We start from the raw sequence: 14516 nt of genomic DNA, 5'->3' as shown, positions 1-14516 counted from the left end.
TTAGGTATGTGATATTAAGTTTTTTCCCGATGAAAGGGTCGGGCTGAAGGCATCGCCCGCCGACTAAGGGTTTATCCCTTTCATCGGGACACATTCTTAACTACGCCACTGGAGTAAAGGCTAAAAGGCGTCACGAACCGTGTCGGTGGTGGTAGTGGTGGTGGCGGTGGGGGGGGGGGTCAACAATTCAACACGGTACGTCATTATAGCTTTTATTTTAGCGCGTGGCTCTTATTGCAACAAAGGAATCGATATATAGACGGGCACCGACGACCGCGACCACGTTCGCGTCAAATGCTCGCTAGTTTTTTATGCCGGTCGGTTCGAGTTGGTATAACATTACGTGTGACGGGGTGCGCCGCCGCTGTGCGCCCACCTACAAAATACAGTATTTTTAATAATCAAAAAGGCTCGTCGGGATGACGCAACCGCTGAGTGACGAAGACTGGAGGGTGTTCGACATTCTTTGCGGCCAAAAAGTAAACGGGGATGATTATTATATGATTCACGTGTCGTCATTTTAATAGATAGCACAGCTGATGTAGAGCGAGAAAGTATTTTATCACACATTGTAAAATAGATTGTAGGTATTTTACACCGCGGCGAGAGAAAACTTTTAGTCTCGGAAAACACTTTTGGCGGAGTGACGAAGCGTCAGTGATGTTCAATTCTGTTGTTCGGGCTGTAAATTAAAAAAAAAATGCATTCGAAAATAAATCGTCTAATAGCAGCGTTCCGGTGTTTAAAATCTGAAAATATAAATCGATTATTTATTAAAACACCATAAAAATCTTTTTTTTTCCACGCGATATCATCCGTCGAAATCTGTAAGACGGCGAAACACTGCACCTACCTGTATAAACATAATTGTACCATTAAAATATTATGTCCTGCTAACTATTTACCAGCCACAGCACAGTGTCTCGCGTTAACGATCGTAATGTGCCGTGTAATACATAGATATAATGTGTGGTTTTGGAATACGCGCGTTTACATATAATAGGTGTTCAGATACCACTGATACCAGTAAAAGCATGCACACACGAATCTTGTTCATTAAGTGACGTTTTATATTGTGATACCTATTTATGCGTTATTATATAGCATATTATTATGATGTACCACCTATACTGTTATGATTATAATATATTGTCATATGGCGGACGACGCGCATAATATAATGATGTGCTGCGACATTCGATTAAATCATGACTGTGAATACGTATATGTATATAGTAAATTATTACATATAGGCGTATCGATGCATACCACATTACACGACTCGTGTCGTGCTAAAAAAAATTAACATCATGTCACGATGATTGATTTTTTTTAAGTACACCGAGGACACATTCGCGAAATGTAAAGAGATACACACGCACAATAATGTGCACTGGCCCCGATGTGATCCACTGGGTACCAGGCAAACAATAGCGCTGAATATTTGCAATGTTGTCTGTACATTCGAATAAATCATAAAACATTTACGTATATCGTATATCTATTACGTATTATTGTCGTAGTTATTGTTATTATTATTACTATTATATATACCTACCTAATCGGTGGCCATGTATTCGTATATATCATAATATTTATTAAAATTTGGCTTTGACATAGGACTGTTATTTTATGTGATGTGTACTACAGAACAACATAATATCTATGCGCGGGTATGCCTTCTATATAATATTATTATTAAACGGCACCCGTTTATTGGAAACGGACGGCTTTTTATGCGCCAAAAATAAACTCCAAACTCACAGGTTTAACCTACTTAAGAACACGGTTCTATGTAAATGTTGCCATATAATATATCGTGTGACATGCGAATCGATAAATTCCATTCGTTCACGACACACGCACTATTGTTATACTGTACGCACTCGGCGTCGGCGGTTTGATTTAGTATTCGGCTGGCCGACCAACATGTCAGAAGTCGGTATATACCTACCAGTGTATATTTTAATCAGTTTTGGCCGTTTGATGAGATTGTTTTCAATGAAATAATAATGACAATAACGAAACCCTAGTAGAGACTACACGAATTATTAAAAGTCCAGTAGAGTTCGATAAACAAAGAACAGGTATGACTACAGATGAAAAAAATTAAACGCGATGTCGTGTATAAATGTATAATATATTCTGGTATTCCTTGATAACGTTATTGTGATTTCAACGTCCACGCGTGAAAAGGGTTTAGTAACTGGAATATAATGTGCGTGACTCCAGATAATCTATGTAGAGCCTTTCGTTTCGTACGTGGTACCGGTGAAAAAAGTTATGTTATTCGCCCCGTAGTAAACCACCTTTTATTTACGTCCTTTATACGCGTTACTATCTTTTGGTATATTATTTTTGTTTGTATACTCACGCTATTCTGTTTTTGCAGATGGATTCTGAAGATAACATAAGCAATCACGAGATGATATCCACTTTGAAAAGCGAGTTGGCTGCATTGCAGTTCAAAAGAGATCGCCTTATGTCCGAGGTTAGTAACTGTGTTCAGGTAAATATATAGATAGAAAACTACAATTCGATTATTTCATTCTGTGTAGCTGCAAGACACCAAAGGGCAGCTTCGGACTAGAGATCAAAGAACGGTAGAGCTCGAGGCCGAAACGGAAATGTTGAAAGAGCAGCAAGTTAGACAAAATTCGATCATTGCCAGCCTGAGAAATAGAATAAAAGTATTTATATACATGAAACATTGTTATTATAATATATATTAAATATTTATATAATTTCAATTTGTTATGATTATATGTCTGCATTTTTATTAGGAATTGGAGGACCAAGAGAGATCGTTGACTACGTCATTGGGAAGAGCAGATATGTCATCCGAATCTTTAGCTAGAGAAAATCGCCATCAAGCAGACAGGTGTTCCGAGTTAGAACGGAAAATCGATTTATTGGAATTAAACTGTACTAAAGCTGAAAACGCGAGAGACTCTGCAAGAAGATCAATGTCAGAGTTTGTAAGTAGAGCATCGATGGCGTTAGGGTACGAGTCTTTGAATTCAGATTCTCCAGCCGCTGTTGATGTGGTCTTATCCAAAGCATCGGAAATGCATCAGGTGAATATCAGGAAAATAATTTATACTTTAGTATACAAAATATAATCAATGAATAGTATTATTTATAAATATACAAATGTATATATTATAAAATTAATGAAATTAAAATAATTGTATGTTCAATATATATATATAAGGTGTAACAAGACTATTTGACAAATTTCCATTACAAATGTTATTATATTTGTTAAATAGTCCTGTTACACTCTGTATATATCTATTAGTTATTTTCACATAATATGTTTCCAGTTTGCGTTTATTTTGGTTTGGTTTTAAATTATTAATGTGTAGGATTGTAATTATATATACTAACCTAACTATTTTAGTATTTTAAAATACATTTTACCGATTAATTAATCAATTATTATACTATATAGTATATATCATTTAATCGGCTGAAAGATGTCTAAACATATAATTGCTTATAAAATAGATATAATACGATTAATATTATGTTTTTATATTTTTTGTCCCTCGACATTCCAAATTTTCAATTTGTTTTATTTAAAATAAACAGTTTAATCGAACTGGTTAAACACAATGTAATAACTAATAATGTTACTATTAATAATTATTGTATGTGTAGGAATTAAACAGATTGCGTCGTAAAAATATTTCTGCCAGTGAAAATTTAACCTCGATAGAAGTAGAATTGAGGAACTGTAGAGAACAACTAGAAAGGGCCTTGGCTGATAAAGAAAATCTTCAAAGACAGGCTGCTGGCCATATTCTCGAAATAGATAAGTTAAAACAAGTATGATAATATTTATTAGTACATTCTTCAATTCATGTGTTAAACATTTGATTTGTTTTTATGAATGTATATTGATTATCATTGTAATTACATAATTTTATATAATTGTTGTGTTAGTATGACGCGTCAGTATATGATGGTAGTTGAAAGGAAATAAACAAAATTAATAATAATAATTTACATAATATGTTTATTGTAAAAAAAAAATATATATTCACTTATAGGAGAAAGAACATTTGGAAATGCAACAGAGAGTAATGGAACGTGATTTATCCGAACTCAGAGATAAACTGATGGCAACCAATAGGAGTTTAGGTGTCGCGTCTAGCAATATAGCCAGTCAGGAAGCCACTATATTCACTCTTCGAAGTAAATTACGTCACGGTTCCGATTGAAAACAACTAATTACATTTTTTATACATCGTAGATGACTTACGAGGACACGATGAGAGGTGTCAAAAAATGCAGATTGACATGCAACACTTTTTGGAGTCATTGGCCGTGTGTCTGACGTCGGCGGATGGATATGTTCAGTCCACTGAGAGCGGTGTCAAAGATGCGGTGAAGAGGCTAGTCAACGAGTTAGCTACTAAGAGCACAGTAAATCGATGGCGACCCTGAGGTCAGGATCGTTGAAAATCGTTTTTGTAAAATGCTTAGCTGCACGGGGAATCCAAGGATAGGATAATCAGTTTGACCGACCGGGTCGAACGGCTGCAGATTGATCAGGACAGATTGGCGTCGGAAAACCGAGTGTTGACGGACGAAAAACGCAACTTGGAGACTCGATTGAACCACACCGAGAGCGAACTCAATGTGTGTGAAATGACCAAAGAACATTTACGTAATGACAAGACAATCGTAAGTATACTCGTAACATTTTTTCTGAAAATAATTTCTACATTAAAAAATTAATACATAAACATTGATTTTATTTTTAAAGTATGAAGTTGGACGGGAAACATAAAATAATAATAATAATATAGCTTTATATTATATTAACTGTACATATATATCGATTTCGTATACGGGGAAAAAAAATAAGTAAAATAAAATATGGTCCCTCTTGGTTTTAGTGTTCCTCAGTTTTTGGTTAAATCGGCATCGGCACATGTCTTTTTGTGATCTAATTCGATCGAGATAGGCGATTCGCCTATAGTAGATTATATATATTATATAACTTTGTATAATTTCTAACCTAGTTAAAACTATTCTCTAAACGGTACTCATATCTCTAAAACTTTCATCAGAAGATTGTCGGTCGAGTAATTTATCAGTCAATAATCTACAAAAATATAAGGACATTACATTTTGTTGTACAGTTAAATAAAATTTGAATTACAAACTTAAATATTATTTTTTTTTTTATATAAAAAATTCAATAAAACATTAAAATGCACGACAAGTAGATTAGTCTATAGTCTATACTCTATACCATTAAAAAAAAATTTTTGTAGCCAATATCAATCCTATATGGTTATATTATATATTTATATAAACACAAATATTTTTGATTTACGAAGTTTACTACTTACGGGAATTTTTTCGGCAAATGATTTATGTGAAGTATCATGATAACATTGAAAACGTTCATAACAGCTACTGTCTGCCCAGTGTCTGGTGACGAATTAAACAAACTGACAGGGCCCCTTTCTGTCCGGTAAAACAAAACCATATTGGTACGTCTACTCAGGAAAAAAACTGTTTGTTTGCAACTACAACTTTTCTTCTCTTTTTATCCATATCCAAATAAAAATGGTAGAAATTAGAAATTATTTAACCGTAAAATAAATTACCACGAAGAAAATAATAATATAATAATATAGTGTCACCGGTAGGCGGTAATCGACGGACTGACTCCGTAGAATCGACTAACAGTCACCCAATTAAAGTTTAATAATAAGTTATTATTAATAACAATATGAGCGATAAGATATGCTTTGCACCCGAATATCACCTGTTGTCATTAAAAATTCATAAACAAAAATAATAATTCACAACAATAACATATGTACGCGTAATAATGTTGTCGTAATATTGGTATGTTATTTATTCTTTGTCTGTGGGCCGCCATTTGTTGGCCCCTGCCCTATACTACCCTATGGGGGTTGAACGAATAAATTTAAAACATGCTCCGAGTTTTTAAAGAATCTATTTCGATACAACTTTTATTGAAATCGGTTTAATAGTTTCTGAGATTAGCTCGTTAAACATGCAATCTATAATTTTATAATTTTCGTATAGATATTTATATAATATATTGTATAGTTTTTATGATTACTTGTGTGTGTGAGTGTGTCACTGTTCCCAACAAGTGCGGAATATTTTTTTATTTATTTATTTATTTATTTATTTCAACGCCTAACGGCAATTAACAGAGACAAATACATAAATATTGGTACGTATTAGATAACAAATTAGTATATATAAAAACATTATAAGTATAATTCAGTTTAAGTACTGATAGAACATAAAAATAAAAATATAATGAATATACAATATACATTATTATTATTAAGTAGAAAACTAAAAACAAAACTTTGTGTGGTTCGTGTCTAAGATTTATTTTACTCTTCACTTTTGACTAAAATTCCAAAAGTCTTGGGTCTAAGTTAATTTTAACCATAGTTCTTTGGATAGGGTCATTGTAAAGATAATTAGTTCTACGAGTGCTGATTTCAAACATTATTTTACTACGGGACCCATTTCTATAGAATATATGATGTCAACAAATATATAAACTGAAGAATTGTGGCTAAAATTAAAATTTGAATTTAGTGGGAATGGGCCAGGGACTCAGCAACTATAGTGATTTAAATGTTTTGAACGGAGCCACTAAATGTTGGTATTTTTATTTTATTTTTTGGTTTTTGATTGAACGAACGAATTTCAAACCTCCATGTCTCGCCGTAGTTCGTTACATTCCTCGACAAACTATCAAGAGCCATGCACATGGACCAGATAGCGAAGGACGTGGGCGTGGACTTACACACGGAATCGCTGCTGCTACGCGCCGAACAGCTCGCCAAATTGGAATACGATAAAAACATCGACAAGGTAATAATACTATTGCTGTTGTAACGTTTAAGCGGTCATCGTCACCGATCATTTGATATTTTTCTTCTTTTCCGTGGAGATAGTTACTGCTCGGTTACCCTTATACGTCGTCGTCGTTGTCCAGACATCGTTTATATTGCGATTTTCCTTACAGAGAAGTATAATATTTGAACCATCGTTGTATCTCTATAACAATATTGTATTTTATACTTTGGTATTTTTTTTTTTAATTGCCGTTCACCACTTTTTTACTATTGTAGTCTTGGCGATTATATATTGTACTCGTATTTGTAAAACTTTGATGAATAAAAGTAACCGTAATACTATGTAAGTTTAGATTTAATACTGTAATACATTTTGAAACGTACGTAAACATATATTTATATATTATATATTATTCGTAGTTATCAGCGCTTTGAAATCTTTATCGCTGAGTATACTTTTTCGTATATTTTATAACCATTTCGGCTCATAACATACGTATGTATTACTATATATTGTTGTATACCGACCCATAATAATAATTATTTTATTCTTCACCGTAACATTAAAGTAATAAACTCAGAATATTGTATAAGTTTTATTTATATCATGTAATAATATGATCGTAGAATAATACGCGTAATCATATTTTGTCGTCAATATTTCAAAGACAAATATTATTTTATATCACTTTATATAATATTATCGTATCTATTTGCTTTATTGCTCTATAATCGATAATAATATGTTCTACACTTTAGTCTGTAATGATTTCGTCGTTTTAATATTTTTGATTTTTTGTTTAGAGCGCTTTAGTTTATCAACTGCAACGACGCGTACGTACGTTAAGGGACCAACTGCAAAGACGTGATCTCCATCTCGATTTGTTACGTAAGAAAATCAGTGTCCAAGACGAGAGTACAAAAATACGCACACTCTTGGAAACAGAAAGAGATGAAGCTAATATACGGTAACGTGACCTTCACTTTAAACATATAGTAACACATAATAACTTATGATTTTATAGTAATTGAAGGATTTGACAATATTTTTCATTAAAATTGTTAGATTTTCCAGATAGTATTGTACAAAAATATCCTGAACTAAAATTAAAATCAAAATATTTAACGGATATAGCTAGTTGATTATAAATAAAAATGGCAAATAAATAATAAATTATAAATTATAACTAAGTAATAAATATAATATTGTAAATAAGGATGTTACAATCAATTATTTAAAAAATATAAATTTATTATTGACATTTGATAATCAAACTCAAATAATTTAATATTATATCATTATTAATGTTGTTTTAAACAGGCTTGTAAACATGTTTTTTTTTTTTGATTTTTCATCTATCCGTTTGTTTAAATAATTATTAATCTTGAATTTTTAACCGTTGGATACTTTAGTACATACTTTTTTGAACTAAATATCACACACTTTGCGTGCATATATATAATTGAATAATTAAATTGTTTAAATACGTGTTGCATAGGGCTAAAAAGTTGCAAAAACAATTGGACAAAGCACAACTACAGTTGACAGAATGCAGAGCGCAGATCCGAGACTTGAAACTACAACTATCCGATGCTGGAGATTGTAAGGTCAGTACAACACCTTGTCGTGATTTGTGTATCGTAAGATTAAATTGAATTTAAAATGTGTCCACGTGCATATTTAATAGTTGACTTCGTTGGAAAGAGCTAAGAAAATCGATGATCTCGAAAAACGTCTCGTCGAATCGGAGATGTTGCGGATGCGTTTTTCACGAAAAGTCACTGTACTCAAAGAACAAGTATGATCGAATTCTAACTCGGAGTTGCGTTTAGCGAACGGAATTTTTCGTAAACTAAAACACCCCGTTTTGTTTTCCAGTTGAAGTCGACTTCCGATTGTCATAACCAAGACAAAACTCTGAACGAGCACACGATGCGAGTGCTACAGGACGACCTATCGTCGATAAAATTCCAATTGAGCGAAGTGAAACGTCGAGAATGTTCTGTGAGTAAACTTTTAATTTGCCTGCGAGCAAAACGTGTACCGTTTTTGTTTTAATGTCACGGTATTAAAACTGTGTATATGTTTTCCGTTCGTAAAGCTCGAAGATCTCCGACGGACGGTGATCAGCCTGCTGGCGCTGGACTCGTCGTGCACCGACTACGAGATCACGTCGAAAATAACCAAACTGGTGGCCGCCCACCGAGAGTTTTCCATCCTGTCAAAGAGGTACGACGACCCACTGCCATCTTACGTTCACCTGCCACCACCCTCCGAGTCGTCAGACCCGTTGACGGTTGATGACTTTGAGATCCTGAATAACGCGTACAACAAACGTCCACAGAGGAAGACCTGAACGACGACTTCGACGCCTCACCCGGTTCAAGACGTATAGACTTCGACGAGTAGATTTTACTTTGAAGTCCTTACACCTATGCGACCTGTGCATATGATATATTCATTAATCATTATTCGTGTATACAGGGAAACACGCGTGAATAATCATAAAATCCTCCACCTTCGCATATATACGCGTTCCGCCGCGTAAAAGTATCACTGTCATTATTGTTATACAGTATATATACCCGTAATACTGTATAATATAATATTATTATATGCGGTTAGATTGTTCGTCAATGCGTACCTAAAACATTGTCGTGTCTACGTTTTTCACACATTTTTCGACTTAAAATAATATTTAATCTATTTTATCGATATTTTTAACGTCTACTATGAAATGGTAGAATATGTTTAGCTTTGTTTTTAAATCGATCCGTGCCCAAACTCTTGGGTGTTTTGAGTTTTTCACTATTCTGTATAATCATACACTTTGACATTGTACATAATGTTTTTAATCTATCGCTGAGAATAGGATAAATAGTTATAATTTATATTTAATTCATAATAGTGCTGCGCAGTGTTTAATATAGCCGCAACCGTTTTAAATGCGTTATCTGTGTGATTTTTTTCGAATCATCTTTTCGATTAATGTTCACCGTGCGTTATGCAAGTATAAAAATATTTGATAGTTATGTTTAATATTATGAAAATAGCGTTTATAAATTTAAAATATTTAAATAAATGCATCAGATGAATTTCGTATTTCTGCCATATAGATATATTATAATGACGTGTTTTCAGTGTAGATTTAATTTGTGATAGACGAGCAAAGATGAATTTTACGAGAGGTCTACTCGACTATTATAGGTACACGTAAATTTTAGTTCATTTTCAATTTAATACGCGATGTTTGGTATTCTAAAAATTCTATACTACATTGTTACGGAGCATGATTGAGTAGTTTATGAAATATTAGAAAGCGGACGTTAAAAATGTAAAAGATTTTTAACAAAACGTAATTTTAATAATGTTATATATTTTATCGCTTTTATTGTATCATACTTATATAGGTACTGTGATACATCAAAGCTGAGTGTTTATTTTTGTTCAATTTCTAAATCATTAATTTAATATTTGAAAATTGTAATGCATATCGTTGAAACCATGTGTTCATACTTCATAGTTTATACTATAATATACAATAAACAAATAATTAAAATATATGTATGTACATTGGTATTAACTGTTATGTTTTATAATGTAAGTACACTGTTATTACTTATTCGGTATTCCTATTATTATTGTAAATATATTTTTGCCTGGCGTTTCTTGATAATTAACTTATTTATTTCTGTGGTGGTATGATTTGTATTTTGGTTGGTTTTTACTGACATAGATTGTTAGATTAGGTTAAGAGTAGCTACTCTTAGTAGCTATTACTATTGTGAAATTTGTTCAGTTGTTATTTGAAAATGTTGTATAAGATGCAACTTGCTGATTATAGTGAAATATATATTGTATATAAATCGTTAAAATCACCTCATATTTTTTCTAATTATTAATAATTCCCTTTGATAAACGTTATGAATCAATGTAAAAATAACCAAGAAATGAGAATGTAAGATGTTTGTTTAGTATACATACTGTATTGTACATTAATTGCTCAAATGTATCTCTCTAATGGGTAATTTGTAGACAAAAATTTTAATTCATTTTATATTCTTAAGGTACATTTTTAATAAGAATAAAATTATCATAAACTTGACTCAATTGAAATATTTTTAAGATATTTGACTATGACAAATACCTAAGTTATTACTAATTACTTTACTTAAATAAGCCAATAGAGGTATTCAAAAATATAAATATAAATTTATTTTAATCCAGGAATACTTAACAATAAATTGTATAGTGTCTTATTTATGATATAAATATAAAATAATATTTGTATTTCTTACTATAAAGTAGATTTCGCTATAGCTTCTAGTGGCTAGATTGTAGAATATAGCCTTTAAAACGGTTATACGATTAGTTTTTTAGTGTTGTTCATGGCACCAGGCGTGTAAGTACGTATAATTACTAGTAAAGGGATATAAAAGAATATTATTATGAAGACGTTTTTTGTCGACATCTGTGCTCGTTTTAAACAATGAAAATAATTAAAATCTTTTAGCATTTAAGTTGCGTAATTATAGATACTATAATCTAATAGAATAAACTGTAATATTTTTTACAATAAAATCATATTATGTTTTCCGAGTAAGTGTGAGTGTAGACATAGCACTATATTATAATGTTGTTTATTATACACAGAGATGATGGTGAAATAAATAGTATAATTGTTATGCTAATATACATACCCCTATATCGTTGCAGTACACTCGTTTATGATTGGAGCACCTCTGTGCGCGACGTTTTCGACGAGATTTGGTCAAACCGAATAGATATTTGCGTACCGTGACCGTTAGGGCCGATGTGTCCGAAAACACATGATACTATTATATTATGATATTATGATCACGTGAAATCAATATATCGCGTACATAACGATCTCGTTTTCGTCGAGTGACATCTTTATATTTGTCGTTTTCGGACTTGGCGTAGTACCTATAATAGTCTCTCTCGTATTATATATATATTGTCTGAGGCGCATGATGAATGCTCTTTATAAATCGTATGTTTGGTGTCTTCCATATCTTTTATTATTGTCGTCACCGTCGATTAGGCGACACGAAATCTCGCGAATAATAAACGCTTGTACGTGTTCCACTTTCTATTCATATATTATTATAGGTACCTCTATGGCTCTATGTATGTATAAATATGTGTGTATGTGTATGTGCGCGTGGTGCACGTTGCAAACATTGCGTCTTCGTTCGCCCGGCGGAGGCGTGATGAGCGGTTCGGTAACATTGGGCCCGTCCGTGATGACCATAATAATATTGGTGCATCTCCTGCAACCGCGACGACAACGAAAAAACGCAATATTATTATTTTTTTATAGAATCTCAACTACTACAAAACAGTCGCGTCTCCGTCAAGATAATATTATACTTCTCTCACCAAGACAAATGCGCTGTGTAATCTCACTATTAAAATAATAATAGGTGTATTGTTACGAGTCATGTCACTGCTCTCGTCCATCTCTCTCTACTCTCTAGTAAGCACGCCAAAACAATAGTTTCTCCGGAAATAAATGAATTGTAACAAAATTTTGTATACAAACGTGTTACCGATACTATGTTATAATATTATTTAAACGTGTATGAGGTATGACATTATGTACTATGTAGGTATATACAGGTATGCATGTCGGGAGTCGGTGGTTAAAAGCTGTGAATACCTAATATAACTCTGTAGATATACCTACCACACTAGAAACAGTGGCGTAACAAGATGGGAATGGGGCCCGGGGCAATTAATAAATTAGGCTCCTTAATTCTATATATAGGAAAAACCACATTATACGTTATATTGTTGTTTAAAATATAAATACCTCTATAAAAGCCATTATTGAAAATAAAATATAGATAATAAATTGATACTCAAAATAAAAAGGAAATCCATTTAATTATACTAAAACTAATTTTAAATATTAACATTTTATCATTATTAATTTATTAATTCTATCGAATCAAATCAAATAAAATAAAGGCTATCAAATCAAATCTATAATCTTTTACGAGCTTTAATATTAGCAAATTGATCTATCACTTCACTTAAATCCAATTTTGAAGCTGCAATCAATGATAAATATTTGAGTCAATCTTGTCCGGTACTATTTCTAAGATAATTTTTGATTATTTTTAGTTTGCTGAAGTTACAGGAATGGTATAAAATAGTAAAATTGCCATGAACACTTCTGTTATATCACATTCCATCACTCCAAATTTGGTTATTTATCCTTGCATAACTGGTAAACATTACACGTCTCAGTTAATTCAGGAAAAGTTAGATGGTAAACATTGAGAAACTGGAGCGAAAAATTTGGTCCTATTACATCCGAATACTTGCTTTGAAACTGATCATATTTTTGCAACAGAGTTCTTTCGTCAATGCTACGTAATACTTTTGGAGTTAAAAAATCAAATATTTTGTTGACTTTACTCATACCAATAAAACGTGTATTTAATTATCATATTAAAAATATCCAACCCTTTTTTCAATTTTATTTCAATTATTTTACGGATGTATTTTTAAAACTTACCAAGAGCTCTGAGGGCCCCTAAGCTCTAGGGGCCCCAGGGCACTGCCCTGCTTTGCCCGATGATAGCTACGCCACTGACTAGAAACAGTAGAAAACTAGAAACACATATTATCAAATATCAATAAGTTGAATTTAATACGACATGTATTGATATAGAATTTGAGATTATTGATTACCGAGTATACAAGGTATATGGGCCAATGTTTGGTCTATTTTTCTAGAAAATAAGTGTTAACAGATAATAATAATATGAAAAATACACTGCTCAGTATTTCAAGCGGGGGGAGGGTAGTGCTCAGCCCCTCTAGTCGTTTCCATGAATACAACTATGCAGGGATTTGTATATACATTATTATACAATGTGGGTGGAAAAGAACTTGGTAAAACGTATAGAGTAGTTAACTAAGATAATGTATTTATATTATTAGACATACCACATCCGGTATGGTCTAGTGGCTAGGATACCTGGCTCTCACCCAGGAGGCTCGGGTTCGATTCCCGGTACCGGAATAAATTTTTGCAATATTTAAATTATACTTCATGATTACATTTTACAACCCATCGACAATTCACCATTAAACAACTTGTAAACTAGAAGTTTAATTGGCATTATTATATAGTAGTAAAAAATAATAATTTACTTATCAACTATTGTAGACTATCTCTATAGGTACTTAATTAATATGATTCACTATTTGGTTTTTTTATACTTTATAGAATAAAATATAAAATTACAGCTCAAAACTTATTCAATTTAGATGTAAGTATACAATTTATTAACGTAAAACCGTAAAGGCGTGTGGTAATGTGGTGTATACTATATTTGTATATATATATAGTAGATGGATAATTAAAACATATAAAATGAGTTATTGAAAAAATATTTAATTATTAATGAATATCAATGGATTGTTATCCACCGGCGCATTTAAGTTAAAATTACTAATACAAAATAAAATAACAATATGAGTACTCATACTAACATTTGGTCTGCACGTGGTTTGATCAATACAATTTTAAATGAGTACCTATAATGTATCTCTGACTACAATACAAATGTAAAATTTAAATGATTACTGACTATATAGGTACGATC

General features: G+C 32.2%; 1 protein-coding gene and 1 non-coding gene across 5 annotated transcripts; both read left to right on the top strand.

The window, feature by feature from the left end:
• The first annotated feature begins 299 nt into the window (after positions 1–299).
• On the top strand, positions 300–10952 carry LOC132922296 (coiled-coil domain-containing protein 170). 4 transcript variants are annotated; one of them, XM_060985740.1, is made up of 15 exons: positions 300–479; positions 2393–2491; positions 2559–2690; positions 2784–3077; positions 3664–3831; positions 4056–4200; positions 4259–4431; positions 4492–4692; positions 6745–6888; positions 6972–7046; positions 7677–7840; positions 8372–8480; positions 8561–8671; positions 8752–8877; positions 8975–10952. In XM_060985740.1, exons 1-15 carry the CDS (start codon positions 420–422, stop codon positions 9227–9229), a joined length of 2256 nt encoding a protein of 751 aa, XP_060841723.1. In that variant the 5' UTR covers positions 300–419; the 3' UTR covers positions 9230–10952. The 4 variants fall into 4 exon arrangements, with proteins under 4 accessions (XP_060841723.1, XP_060841727.1, XP_060841724.1 ...); XM_060985741.1 differs by lacking the exon at positions 300–479 and adding an exon at positions 1925–2087 and having other exon boundaries at positions 8975–10951; XM_060985743.1 differs by lacking the exon at positions 300–479 and adding an exon at positions 2105–2280 and having other exon boundaries at positions 8975–10951.
• A 2906-nt stretch (positions 10953–13858) lies between these two features.
• On the top strand, positions 13859–13930 carry Trnae-cuc (transfer RNA glutamic acid (anticodon CUC)). Its single transcript has one exon. It is a non-coding gene; the product is annotated as a tRNA-Glu (tRNA).
• Positions 13931–14516: the final 586 nt, after the last annotated feature.

This window comes from Rhopalosiphum padi, chromosome 2, assembly GCF_020882245.1.
Source record: "Rhopalosiphum padi isolate XX-2018 chromosome 2, ASM2088224v1, whole genome shotgun sequence".
NCBI classification, from domain to species: domain Eukaryota; kingdom Metazoa; phylum Arthropoda; class Insecta; order Hemiptera; family Aphididae; genus Rhopalosiphum; species Rhopalosiphum padi.
The sequence above is the reverse complement of the archived record's forward strand: the minus strand, read 5'-3'. Positions and strand labels throughout refer to the sequence as shown.

Bases quoted from the DNA above. Each gene is read 5' to 3' on its own strand.
- LOC132922296 (XM_060985740.1), top strand. From the start codon at position 420: ATGACGCAACCGCTGAGTGACGAAGACTGGAGGGTGTTCGACATTCTT. The intron at 7,047-7,676 runs GTATAATATTTG...TTTTTTGTTTAG, and splicing joins GCGATTTTCCTTACAGAGAA to AGCGCTTTAGTTTATCAACT. The intron at 8,672-8,751 runs GTATGATCGAAT...TTTGTTTTCCAG, and splicing joins TCACTGTACTCAAAGAACAA to TTGAAGTCGACTTCCGATTG.